Below are 14811 nucleotides of genomic sequence, written 5' to 3' on the forward strand. Positions count from 1 at the left end.
GTCCGAGGCTTCTTTAGTTCTGTCCTGAACCAAGTAATCACACTAAAAGGGGGGTTAGCCCTATTAGTGGTTTGTTCTTTTCGTCGCCTTTTACGATTGGCAGAACATACCAGAGGCCTATTCTTTTCCTGGGCCTTCATGGGGTTTATTATTATTATTATTATTATTATTATTATTTTTAAATTTAAGTGTGCTTCAGGGCCTCATTGGCTTAGTGCTGTTATTGAAAACACAACCTTCATTATTTTAAACAATGGGGAAGTGCAAGAATTACAAATTGAAACATTCAGTGTTCAATCCATAGCCAGTCCAAGAAATTTTTTCTGTTATTTAGTACTTTGACAATGATTTATCAATGTGAAAACTGCCAAGTTGTATCATGGTGAAGCATTAAACTATTCAAACCAACTTTAGCATTGTGATCAGCTGTAAACATGTAAGTAGTTTCTTCTGTTGTTCCCCAGAAATCTCCTGTTCAGCCCAAATAACTAGTTCTGTGAACAGCCATTCACAAAAATACTTGGGAAGCTACAAATACTTATCATGACTGTCATGTCATGCAGGAGTAGATTACCTTACATAATACAAAGTGCTCATAATAAAAGTAAACAATCAATGCAACTGAAGGAGTTATGTCTTTCTGGCACTCGAAATGTATGTCACATGCTCTGCAAACACACAAGGAAACCTGTGCTGCCTCATTCCTATGGTTGCAAAGGTGGGAAAGTCAAAAAGTCACTTCATATGATGAGACAGAGTCAATAAGAGAACAATAGAAAGAAATATGTGGAAGTTGCAGAAGGAAGTATAATGTTTTCAAATCTCAATAAGTTAATCAGCCAGCTACAATGAGTCTATGCAACCATAGCATTCAACCCAAATCCCACTAAAGCCCCATTTTTGTTGTTGCCTTACTACATTAATTTGTTTCACCTCTTGAAGATAAAAAACTTTAAGATCGACGAGATCATGCTTTTTATGTAAGATATTCAGGGCATTTCATTGCTCAACATCTTGCCCAAAAGCCTTCAACTTCAATGACCATCTGCATCCTGTGAGGAAGAGAGTATATGAGGTAGGCAATAAATTGACTGTTTTCTAGCACCTCATCTCAGGTTGTCAAGGTGATGTTCCAAAATTTGCCTTGGGTTCTTGACACAGTATCAGGCTAGTTCCCATTTGGTAAAAGAAAAATTCCCTGTAGCAGGCTGTAATGTAAACAGTCTTTATTTAAATCATGCAGTTAGATAATTTTGGCAACTTTTCATGCTAATTCTGACAACTTTTCATGGAAATGACAAGTTGTCAAATTAGCTAACTGCACGATTTCAATAAAGACCATTTACATTAAAGCCTACTATGGACAATTTTTTTATTAAACACTTAGAGGCTGTGGATCCACATGGGAAAAAAATTTAATTTCCATTCATTGGCCTCTCTCTCTGCACATATATTATTATGGCGTTGAAGTCTGGGGGAGGAGAAGACCAGTCAAGAAGAGAAACCTTATTCTTTTTTTGCAAACCACACCTGCATATGTGTTCTAGAAACAGATTGCCCACAAATGATATAGTTGTCACACAGGATAGCTCATAACGTTAATATACAGGGCTATTACAAATGATTGAAGCGATTTCATAAATTCACTGTAGCTCCATTCATTGACATATGGTCACGACACACTACAGATACGTAGAAAAACTCATAAAGTTTTGTTCGGCTGAAGCTGCACTTCAGGTTTCTGCCACCAGAGCGCATTGAGACAAAATGGTGACAGGAGCCGAGAAAGCGTATGTCGTGCTTGAAATGCACTCACATCAGTCAGTCATAACAGTGTAACAACACTTCAGGACGAAGTTCAACAAAGATCCACCAACTGCTAACTCCATTCGGTGATGGTATGCACAGTTTAAAGCTTCTGGATGCCTCTGCAAGGGGAAATCAACGGGTCAGCCTGCAGTGAGCGAAGAAATGGTTGAACGCCGCGTGCAAGCAAGTTTCGCGCGTAGCCCGCGGAAGTCGACGAATAAAACAAGCAGGAGCTAAACGTACCACAGCCGACGGTTTGGAAAATCTTACGGAAAAGGCTAAAGCAGAAGCCTTACCGTTTACAATTGCTACAAGCCCTGACACCCGATGACAAAGTCAAACGCTTTGAATTTTCGGCGCGGTTGCAACAGCTCATGGAAGAGGAAGCGTTCAGTGCGAAACTTGTTTTCAGTGATGAAGCAACATTTTTTTTAATGTTGAAGTGAACAGACACAATGTACGAATCTGGGCGGTAGAGAATCCTCACGCATTCATGCAGCAAATCACAATTCACCAAAAGTTAACGTGTTTTGTGCAATCTCACGGTTTAAAGTTTACGGCCCCTTTTTCTTCTGCGAAAAAAGCATTACAGGACACGTGTATCTGGACATGCTGGAAAATTGGCTCATGCCACAACTGGAGACCAACAGCGCCGACTTCATCTTTCAACAGGATGGTGCTCCACCGCACTTCCATCATGATGTTTGGCATTTCTTAAACAGGAGATTGGAAAAGCGATGGATCGGTCGTGGTGGAGATCATGATCAGCAATTCATGTCATGGCCTCCACGCTCTCCCGACTTAACCCCATGTGATTTCTTTCTGTGGGGTTATGTGAAAGATTCAGTGTTTAAACCTCCTCTACCAAGAAACGTGCCAGAACTGTGAGCTCGCATCAACGATGCTTTCGAACTCATTGATGGGGACATGCTGCGCCGAGTGTGGGAGGAACTTGATTATCGGCTTGATGTCTGCCGAATCACTAAAGGGGCACATATCAAACATTTGTGAATGCCTAAAAAAACTTTTTGAGTTTTTGTATGTGTGTGCAAAGCATTGTGAAAATATCTCAAATAATAAAGTTATTGTAGAGCTCTGAAATCGCTTCAATCATTTGTAATAACCCTGTACATGTGACTATACGTGTATACTGGGTAATGTAAAGATTTCCCACCTATCTTGTGAAGGATTCAAAGTCCTTGGGAAGACATGCAGCTCAGGCCACCATAGACAGAGAACAGTGTGAGGTGAGTTGTGGATAATTTCAGGTGGAAATAGAACCTTGGGGCATGGAAACATATACAAAACCACCATTTCCTGAACAAATTACTCATTTGCTAGGCAATATTGTGAACAAAGTTTTTCACCCTGACATCCTGTTGTAAAACAGTCTTGGTGTTTTTGCTGCATGAACCCCAAGCTGCACCTTACAAAGATGATGGAGATTATCACTGACAGCTTGAGGTTTTATTCAGCTTTGACACAGCAAGAAAACTAGAAAGTGTAATGCAGAGAATATCATATTCAACTATAGGACAGACATTGTCCATATCAAATGTTAAGCAAGAGTGCTGATGATTATCATGGACTTCTCCTAGATAGCTGCTCATTTGTTTCATATCCCATCCTTCCTGAACCTATGACAAACCATGTTCACCTCTGAGAAAACAAGGGAGCTCGTGAAATGCACTGCATTTAAAAATTGATTCTGCTACAGTGTGCTCCACATTTCATTATCATGGGTCTGTATTCAACAGAGAAAAGCCCAGTTCACACACAACTGTTGCATTCACCTTAACCCTTAAGCGGTCGCGTCGGGTGTTGAGAACACCCCAGTCATTCTTATCGATAGATTATTACATAATGGATAGGAGTATAACATCACGTTCTTTGGTACCTTTCTAGGACATAATATGAAAGCTTTGAGTAATAATAGAAGTTCCAAGAAAACACGCAACAATGTGCCCTGGGGTGTTGTCGGCACACCGTGCGACTCTTTATGTTGCAGTGCTGCGAGAAAGCACACAGTTGTGTTCCGTAGCAGCTGCTTGTATTTTGGCACTCTTTGCAGTTAAAACAGCTATGGATTGTTACAGAATAGAAAAAGAAAGAGTGCAGAAGCTTCTGGAAGAGGTCTTAGATGAAACTTTTGAAGGAGGAGAAGAGGAAGAGGAGGAAACAGACAGTTGTGAAGTTCGCTCTCATCACAACGATACGGAAACGGAGGATGAAGACAACCTGGATCTGGAACTGTAAGTAAGTGCAGCAGATAATGAAAGCAAGCATGATTTTTTTTATTGGAAAGGATAAGATTACAAAATGGATGAAAAGTTGTCCTAGTCGAAATGTAAGAACTAGAAATGTAGACCTCATTATTCCTCTCCCTGGTGTAAAAGCCATCACAAAATCTGTGAAAACTGCTGTGGACTTTTTTTGATATTTATAAATGACATAATAATTAGAACAATTACACCATGTGCAAATATTTACATACAAAACATTGCATCATATTTCACAAGAGACTGTGATGCCAAACCAACAAATGAGGAAGAACTCAAATCTCTTCTGGGTCTGTTGATATTGGCTGGGCATTACAGGGCAGGACACAAAAACCAGAAAGGCTTATGGGACACAAATGGTTTTGGAATTGCAATAATTCACACAGCAGTGAGTTTACAGCACTATCGTTTCTTATTGCATTATTTCAGATTTGATGATGTTCGAGACAAACCACAGCATAGAGAACTTGATTGCCTAGCTGCGTTCTGAGAAGTTTTTGAATTATTCATGTCAGACTGTGTCAGTAATTATACTGTGTCTGAATATATGACAGTGGATGAACAACTGGTTGCATTTAGAGGCAAATGCAGTTTCCGACAGTACATACCTAGCAAGCCTGCGAAATATGGTTTGAAAATTTTCACCTTATGTGATGCAAGAACTCGATATACTTTGGTGATGGAAATCTATGATGGGAAACAGCCAGGGGCTCCCTTTGCACTGTCAAACTCACCTAAGGAGATAGCAAATAGACTTATACAGCCTATCAAAGGTACAGGACAAATGTGACTCTAGACAACTGGTTTTGTTCCATACCATTGGCTGAAGAGCTTCTGAAAAAGAAACTTACAGTAGTAGGAACTCTTAGAAAGAATAAGAGGGAGCTCCCTCCAAACTTTGTTTGCATGAGAGGTTGTGAACTTAGAAGCAGCCTTTTGGATTCAGAAAGGATATCACCATTGCCTAAGAAGGGCAAAAACGTTATTCTCCTTTCATCTTTGCATCATGATGGTGCCATTGACACTAATACTGTGAAGGAAAATAATCCAGAAAACAGGCGTGGACACAATAGATGAAATGTGCGCTACTTATTCAACCTCAAGAAAAACTAGATGCTGGCCACTTGCCCTATTTTTCCGAATGATTGACATTGTTTGCATTAATGCCCTCATCATATATGCAAATAACAACAATGGCAGGATTTCCTAAAGAATGTTTATAAGTGATGTCAGAAGGTCATTAGTAAATCCCATAGTGTGCAAGAGAGCAGCCACTCACTCCCTGCCTAAACAAGTTAGACAGAAAGCAGCAAAAATGGCGGGAATTGAAGACATCAACAATGCACCACTTTCTGAACAAAGAATACTTAAGTCCAGGCACTGAACAGTTTGTTCTCATAGTAAAGATATAAAAGTTCAATTGCACTCTGCTCGATGTTTGAAAGTTATGTGTGTAAAGTGTTACGATAACGAACCCCTTGCAGCCAGTGATAGTGACTGATTCCATATAATGTTTGTATGAGTTGGCTGAACAAACATTTAATTATATGTATAATGTCTTATACCTGTAATACAGTATGAAGAATAACAGAAATAAATAATTAAACAAAATATTGCAAGAAAATGGGAATTACTGCATGTGTTTCAAATAACCCAATTTAATACTAAAGTAATATTAAATAAAATGGTAATGTACCAGGAGATAACATTCTAGATACCCATTTGTGAAGTAAACATATTCATATCAGTGATATGCTGCACAACAATGTCATTATAGCCACTTTCATTTGGGGTGTTAGCAACACCCCGAGCGACTATTAACGTTACGAGAAGCCGCACGACAGCATAAGGGTTAATCTTGATATTGCTCCCCTATCTGCCAGTTCACATTGTCCAAAGGAATGCCCCAGTTGCTCATAATATCCAAGCCCTTCCACCACAGGAACCATGACATGCCTATGAAGAGCCTACTGGCAATAAGGAGTGCCTCCCGAGTAAAATGAATGGAATACTAGAGTAGTGATACAGGCAGCAGACCTCAAAGTCCTTACTGTAATCAACTGCCATCGAATGAAAGGTGGACTTTGTGGACGTAACTCAGTGTAGCAAACTCACCCTATTTGGTCATAAATATACAAAGTTGGAATTTAACTGCAGCAATATCAGCTGCAAGCAAATGGGAGTGTTATGTTTTACCAAATAAAACACAACCTTCGCATTGTGAGGCAAGCCAGCCTGGCAGGGTGTGGAAACCAAGTTGTAGATGTCATATGACTTTACACATGAGTTTCTGCTGAATCTTTTAGTATACGGGCTGCAAGGCATTACAAAGCCCAAACAACAAGAGCTCAGAAGCATACAGATACCTGGCCATTTTATATAAAGTCACTTCTGTTATTGCAGCTCTGTCGCCACAGAGCTGTGCTGCTTGGCTGCTGTCTGGAATGCTGTTTGTCAACCACAGTTTGACTCTACATCAGTGCAGTTTGCCCTGAGACCACGGGACCTGGAGCCGCTGCCACAATGGGCCAGCACCGGTCCTGGGAAGCAGCTCACCAGCCATCAGCACCGGCCAGCCACCTTCTGTATGGCATGTCACAGCTATCTGAGGCCACCCAGAGCTGGAGCCACCACTGACAGATGGGGTCGCATCACAGACCACTGCCCAGCCGGTGCTGCACTCTTCAGTATCGGAGACAACAACATGCAGAAAGCCACTGAATGCCACCGCCAAGCTGCCACTTCCTGTACTGAGCTATGATGGGGGTGCAATAATAAAGCATCTGGAATTATGGGCTGTTTAACTGGTACAACACAGCGCCCCCCTCAACCCATCACCATCAACGACATATGTAGGATAACATCTAGCATGATACTCTAGCCTGCAAGAAAACCATCCTAATATGCTGTTTCATGTCAGGTGAGCTGATGCTACAGTGAATTTAAGCAATTTTGTCTCATTTTTGCCTGAATAAACCTCCTTTTTGGGAGGTATGCTGATACACTCTGCACAAGCACTGCGGAATGTCACAGTGAGGAAGCTGTACCGTTCCGCATGGAGGGCAGCAGGTATTGTTGCTAACAGTACTAACTGGACACGTCAAGTCTCCTATATGACCATTTTAACATTATGCTATCAATCGGTTATGAAGTTCTTTTATTGATTTTGAATAAACAATTAGGATATGTTATGTCATGTGAATAATTTGAACACAACTCAAACATTTTCCTACAAGTGAAAACACAATGCAAGCAGCAACAGACTACTTTATGATACTACTAACAAGCAATTACCTTAATTACAAGAGTTCCTCATGGTATTCAATTCTGAATGTATTATTATTGTTATTACACGATGCATGAAAGCTACAATGAAGATTTCCCTTGGTATAAATAATTATTCTTTCCACTCCTGGCAGGAGTCACAAAGTCTGCATAAGAGACAGTCCAGACCCATCCCTTCCCCACTCAGCCCTTTCCTTCCCCTCCTGACCCTCCCCTCCCCTCTCCTCTCTGAATGAGGCAAAGGCAGAGAGTGGTATCTTTGAATTACTACATTATCATTAACTTTATCATATGTGACATTGGATATAGTCATCTTTGATTTCTAGCCATAATATTGTCACATCTACCATGAAACAGAACTGAGCCTCATTGTATTTGAGAGGTGAGTTCATATTGTATAGTGCAGATATGTATTATGGCATCATAATCACCTAATTGTTAAGTCATGTGATTGGGAAAGTGAGACTGGGGAAGAGTTAGTGTAATTTTATCTCAGATTGCTTATCATCGCTTTTCTTGCATTTTCTCCATTTTAACCATATTTTTTTTTCTAAAAGCATCAAGTCAAAAGATGTCTTACATCACAACTGAGGACACAGCTACACTCTGGATTTTGGCACAGAAAGTTGAGAATTGAGCATTCTGATATAGAATCCACCAGCAGAAGTCCCACAGCCTCTTCTCACTAATTTAGTTTCTGCACCGTGTATCTACAGATAATACTATTTTAATAATAAAGCTAGATTGTTGACAGCATCATTTTCACAAGAGATCCAAGTAATATTAGTTATTCTAGGTGTCAAACATGAAGTGAAAAACTGGCATATTGCATTTAATTTGCAACTGTGCTACATGGGATTTCAAATCTTTTTCCAATTTCTGCTGCTTAATTTTTGATCTTTTAAAAGTAATTTAACACTAGATCTGCATATGTTTCTGTCCAGTAACCATTTGGCTTTTCTGTATGGAAGAAAAACTTCACTACCAATAACAGATAACATGACTTTCCAGGAAAGTAAATTATAAATATTTTATATTGTCTGTATTTACCACATAATAGACATGTGACATTGGCAGTTGTTATTTTATTTAATCAGTTATTAACAACAAAAACCCTATACTTAGTTGCAGATAATTTTCACTGATGAGTTTCTTCACTTTCTCTATTACTGACATTTCAAAATTTATGCCTAACCTCTCTCAGGTCTGCTGTATTGATTCTGAAAGTCATTCAGGAGTTTGGCACTGCCCTATATACAATCCTGTTATGTCTCACTACAGTGGGTCCAGTGGTTAAGATTTCAAGTATATGAACTGGGTACTCACACTATTCAGTTTCAATTCCCTTTTTTGTACCTTAATGAAGCTAAGAGCATACAATCAAATATATTACCAACTTGTAGAGTCCAGTGACATTATAACTTGCCCATCTTCTGTATGTATTTTGTTAGTTTTGTTAGGCTAACCTGCGCAGATCACATCAGAATCTTAGTCAATGCTGAAAAAGAAAATCTGCAAAAAGTTACTTACCATGTACTTCATAAAAAATTGATGCAAAGTTGGCAAGAAGTGTAAGGGAAACAATATCCCCTATACTTGCAGCTAAAGGAGTAGCTAGATTATCTGGATTCATTTTCCGCTTATGAGATATCAGTATGACAGCACTCAGTACAAAATCTGAAATGAAAATTAATTTCAAAAAGATTTCAAATAAAAATGAAGAACAGTTATCCCAAATACCACATTGCATTTGCTTAGACAAATATGTCGGCTGATTTATTTGTGCAATCTTTCAGTCTCACTTTCAGTTAAAGTAAAATACAGGGAAAATAAGGAGACAGGAAATTTTAAGACATAGCCTCTGAAGGGCTGTTAAAAGATATGCTGTACTTGGAGGAGCCACGCAACATAAGAGATATACTTACATACCTAAAACGAAGCATGATGTTGTAGCTGTAGCAAGAGATGAGGAAGCAAGTAGGAGAGCATGTGTGTACTGAAATGCCCCTTCCATGATTGCATTCACAGAGACAGCAAATATTGCTACTACTATAGCAGCAACAATTGCCTGAACCTGTAAAATGTAGAAATTGTAGGGTAAATGTTAAGGCATAGCTCGCAGTTCAATCAGAAAACAAACAACAAGATCTACAATTCAAAAAATGTAAAATAAGAGACCATCTGGCAAAAGATTAAAAAATAATACAGTGCAGAAATACAGTATATGGTTCACACAGGCATTTATGAAAATTCAAGAACTATCCATAAAATTAAGCTGATTACATTGACAAAAGATGTAAGGCCATGTGATGTGAAAAGCAAATGTGTATGTGGTGAGGTCCGAGTTATAGCTATCATACTGCACTTTCTACTCTCTCCCAGTAATTACAAATGGTGGTTCTATTTTGTTCTCATACTTACTGCAAGGGTAGACTGGTGATAAATGTTCTTACATTTATAAAATGTAGCACTGATAAAATTCACTGTCAGCCATACAATGAAGACATGAAGGAGTAAGTATGGCTTGGTAGCTGTTTTCTGCAGACCGATACTGCACATAACTGTCATAAAGCAATTCTTGTGAATGAAATTATGTGTTAAGTGGGTTCCAAGGACATCAAACCAACACCATAGAAATTTCACATCAGCACCATGACAATAGCATGAAGCTCCTGGACAGGGTCATCCCAGGCAATAAAGCAAAGATTATTTTAATTAGACTTCTAGACAGAGAGATGACTTGTACTTGGCATATTTAAGCAATTATTTGAGGAAGGAGGGCACAGTTGTGGTTTTGAAAGAAAAAAGAATGGAAGATTAAATTTTACAGTCCTGTTAACACTGAGGCCATTAGAGATGGAACACTCAATATTGTTGAATAGAGGAAGGATGAGGTAAAAAATATATTGTGAGTTTTTCAAAGAAACTGACCACCAGATAAGACTTAAGAATCAAGATGGCTAGACATACATTTGAATTCCATTCCTCCTGAATATGAGTCCAATATTTAACCACTGTACCAAGCTGTGGTGTGCTGGAGTCAGATGTAACTGATGAAAGACTTACCAGTATGCTCATGTGTATGAGCAGCGGGGAGCAACTGTGTTTTTAGCACGTACGTCTCTGCAAGTATCTTTCGAAACACAGATGTTTATTTAGGATTGGTCCCTTGGGTCTGCATAGGTGTACATACCTTTGACAATACTTTCTTCGGTGTCATTGGAAAGATTATTGGAAATGTATGCAGCTGAATGACCATGAAACATTTTTTTGCCTCTATATTGGGTATAAGGTTGGCCATATTTTTTCAGTAAATTTTTTCTGTTCAGAAACATGCCACCAACATGATTTCTGGAATCATATCTACAAGTCACTATTTATAAATAATTCAAGTAGTAAGGTAACAATGCACCAAATTTTGAATGCACAAGCAGCCACCGAAACTGTGCATGTTGTGCTCAGCTGTGTGTTCTGCCACGGGCTGGTCAACTTTGCTCTTGGCCACCATTTGGCAATGGCCAGTCATTCAGATGGATAGCTGATTGGTGGTCAAGCCTACATAAAATGCTATGCAGAAATAACAGAAGAGTTGGTATATAACTTGATGCTTTTCAGAGGTGACTCTGCCCTCTGATACACTGGGCTAATCCCATGATGGAACTAGAGGAGCATTTGCTGGGTGGGTGTGACTCCAAACCTATCATCTAATTCACTCCTTGTACAGCTAATTATACCCTCACACATAACTAGTAGTTGTTCTTTCAGGGAAAGATATACAAATAAATCTGCAATATGGCCTTGGACACTTGCATGGCACCCTCCTATGCCAACTTGTTTACGGGCCATCTAGAGAAAGCCTTCGTAGCAATCCAAAATCCTAAAACCTTTGCCTGGTTCAAGTTTAGTGACAGTATCTTCATAATACGGACCCATGGTCAAGACACATTCCACTAGTCTGGCAAGTCCCTTACCCAGTGTCCTGAAGGTCTTACTAAGGCTTTCACAAAAAGTGTCCCCAGCCCTTCCCAAACCTAATCTGCGACAGATTTCTCACAGTATATCCTCACAAACCCATAATAATCCCACCACCCCATTTTCATGAATTGCAGTCCTAGCAGCATCCTGTGCCCTCTTACAGCCCACACCTCCAGTGCAGCAATCCTCCTGATCCAGCGGTTCTGGGGTTCCCTCCGTGGTTTAACAAGTACCTCTTCCTCCCCCCTCCCCCCCCCCCCCCTGCTCCCAGACTCACTCTACCATTACCCTTATTAAATTATCTGGAGTCCACACCATCATTATTACGGCTCCGTGGCTGGTAGCATTGCCCCTGCCCATGCCTTATATGTCCACAATTTAAAAAATTAATTTGATCCTTCACATCTGTTAACAGATCAGGTTCTTCATTCTCCAATGCTAATCTAACCACTGTGCACAACCTCCTAGACATCTCTGGTGCTAAACCTCTCAGAAAAGCATCAGGCATACATTATGTGATCCACAGGATAAATAAATAAATGCAAATACAAATTACTTGGCTTCTGTAGCAACACTTCATTTACCTCCTCACTCTGTGTTAACTCATAAGTATCACCATTAAGTTTCCTAATTTATCCACAAAATCTTCTACTGCTTCATCATACCTGTTGGAAACCACACTCAACTCTTCATGGAAAAACCATGTACTGTTCTGTTTTCTGTATCTTTGTTCTAATCCCCATCTAAGTTGAGTAAAGTCTCTGGCTTTTACAGTGCCTCTGTGCACCACATAGATGGCTTCTCTTCTTCTGTTAAAAGTAATCTTGCTATCTGTAATAATTTGTTATCTGACTGACCTCATATGACAGCCAATGACCTGAAATCCCCTGCAAATGCTAATACATCCTCAGATGACCTACCAGAAAAGGAAGCAGCCAGGTTACCAACAGCTGGAGCCACTCCTAGAGTCTGTGACTTTGACAAACACATCTCCTCATTTTTCTTGGCTAGTTTGTTATCTGAAACCAATTTATCTGCCCTTCATTGAGTTACCTGATTCACCAATGACTGTATAGCCTTCTCACTGGGAACACCTTGTGTGTCTGATTTTTGCCATTGCCTCACAATTACTCATTTTCTTGACTCAGAATTAATAATAAAAAGTAAATAAAAAAAACGCAGAAATAATAATCCAACAATAACACAGATAAAACACACTGTGGCCACCTTTACTACCAGCCTACTTCTTTTGCCTAATCATAAGCCACCTGGACACACTACACTGTCTAGCCATGCACCCAGAGCAGTTAAATGTAAAGCAAACAGCTGCTACAGACTCAGAACAAGTGGCAAATGCCCAAGCAAACTGCACAATATACAATGCTCATGTTCTAACCACTCATCTCTACAGTTACCCCCATACTGGTTCCTTCAGTTTTACCAAAGTAAACCTACTATTGTCATGCCCCCTAAGCTTCGACACCATAACTGTCACCACAAAAGAATACCCCATATATCAATGTTGTAGGCTGCGGCTCGGACGTCATGTTGTCAGGGGTTGTAGTGATGTCAGATCCCCTGACACCACTCTGCAGAGTGCAATTGCACTGGGTGGGGTGAATGGTGGTGCTGATGGGCTGAAGGGACCAGTGGAAACACTGCTGATAGTAAAGAATACATTATTCAAAATTGGTATATGCTTTGTCATGACTCAATCAATACATGTTTTCTTGTGACTCGGTGAGGCAAGAGATGACTCCCTCTGGGTGACACTGATATACAGGCAGCAGACTCTGCCCTAATGAGAGGATGCTGCATGAGAACCCTGTGTTGCTGATGGCAGGCCTGTGGATGGATGGTGCCCTCTGTAGGCCACAGCCACGACACTATTGGCACGCTACTTCTCTGTCGGGGATGGAACCTAGAGTGGCCCCTCAGCCTCACATGTGCACACTGTGGCAGCATGTGGGGACTGCTGTGTATGGGATTTGACCTGCTGCCCACTGGCAGGATTCAGATGGAAGCTGGTGCTCAGGCACTAAGTCCTATGCAGAACTTGTTGGTGGGAGCAGTAGGTATGGATGGCAGGTTGTCAGTGCTGTGGCACTAAGTTTTGTGAGGGACTCAGTGCTGGCAGTGACAGGCACTGCCCAGTCTTGAATGCATGGCTGCTGCCGGTGATGCCCAGTCATCTCTTTGTCCAACATGGCCCTGGCACAATGGTTGTGCTGTCTAACTCCAGTGAAAGGAAATCCCCTTGCCTCAAAATTCAGACATAGACTATGTAATGAAAAGTATCCAGACACCTGGATGAAAACAACTTACAAGTTCATGGCACTCTCCATCGGTAATGCTGGAATTCAATATGGTGTTGGCCCAGCCTTAGCCTTGATGACAGCTTCCACTCCCGCAGGCATATGTTCAATCAAGTGCTGGAAGGTTTCTTGGGGAATGGCAGCCCACTCTTCATGGAGTGCTGCATTGACAAGAGGTATCAATGTCAGTCGATGAGGCCTGGCATGAAGTCAGTATTCCAAAACACTCCAAAGGTGTTATATAGGATTCAGGTCAGGACTCTGTGCAGGTCAGTCCATTACAGGTATATTATTGCCGTGTAACCACTCTGCCACAGGCTGTGCATTATGAACAGGTGCTCGATCATGTTGAAAGACACTATCACCATCCCCAGCACACTGGACTCACATTCGGGAGGACGACGGTTCAATCCCGAGTCTGGCCATCCCGATTAAGGTTTTCCGTGATTTCCCTAAATCGCTGCAGACAAATGCCGGGATGGTTCTTTTGAAAGGGCATGGCCGACTTCCTTTCCTGTCCTTCCCTAATCCGATGAGACCGATGACCTCGCTGTTTGGTCTCCTCCCCCAAACAACCCAACCCAACCCCACCATCCCCAAATTGCTCTTCAACAGTGGGAGGCAAGAAGGTGCTTAAAACATCAATGTAGGCCTGTGCTGTGTTAGTGCCACACAAAACAACAAGGGGTGCAAGCCCCTTCCATGAGAAACTCCATAACATCACCGCCTCCAAATTTTACTGTTGGCACTACACACGCTGGCAGATGATGTTCACTGGGCATTTACCATACCCACACCCTGACACTGGATTGCCACATTGTGTACCATGATTCACCAGTCCACACAACGTTTTTCCACTGTTCAATCGACCAATTTTTACACTCCTTACACAAAGTGAGGGCTTGTTTGGCATTTACCGGCATGATGTGTGGCTTATGAGCAGCCGTTCAACAATGAAATCCAAGTTTTCTCACTTCCCGCATAACTGTCATAGTACTTGCAGTGGATCCCGATGCAGTTTGGAATTCCTGTGTGATGGTCTGGATAGAGCTCCACCTATTACGCATTGTGACACTCTTCAACTGTTTAGAGTCTCTGTCAGTCAACAGACGAGGTCGGCCTGTACACTTTTGTGCTATACGTGTCCC

The 14811-nt window shown here is 40.9% G+C and overlaps 1 protein-coding gene across 3 annotated transcripts in view; it reads right to left on the bottom strand.

Annotated features, from left to right (window-relative positions):
* Positions 1–14811, bottom strand: part of LOC124721843 (solute carrier family 41 member 2-like) — a 1040492-nt gene that overhangs the window by 14331 nt on the left and 1011350 nt on the right. For all 3 annotated transcript variants that reach the window (XM_047246973.1, XM_047246974.1, XM_047246972.1), the window contains 2 exons: positions 9303–9447; positions 8904–9050 (listed from right to left, as the gene is read on the bottom strand). In XM_047246973.1, the coding sequence (XP_047102929.1) occupies positions 8904–9050; positions 9303–9447 (292 nt within the window). The remainder of the gene's footprint in view (positions 1–8903; positions 9051–9302; positions 9448–14811) is intronic.

The sequence above is a fragment of the Schistocerca piceifrons genome, chromosome X (genome assembly GCF_021461385.2).
Source record: "Schistocerca piceifrons isolate TAMUIC-IGC-003096 chromosome X, iqSchPice1.1, whole genome shotgun sequence".
In the NCBI taxonomy this organism is placed as follows: Eukaryota; Metazoa; Arthropoda; class Insecta; order Orthoptera; family Acrididae; genus Schistocerca; species Schistocerca piceifrons.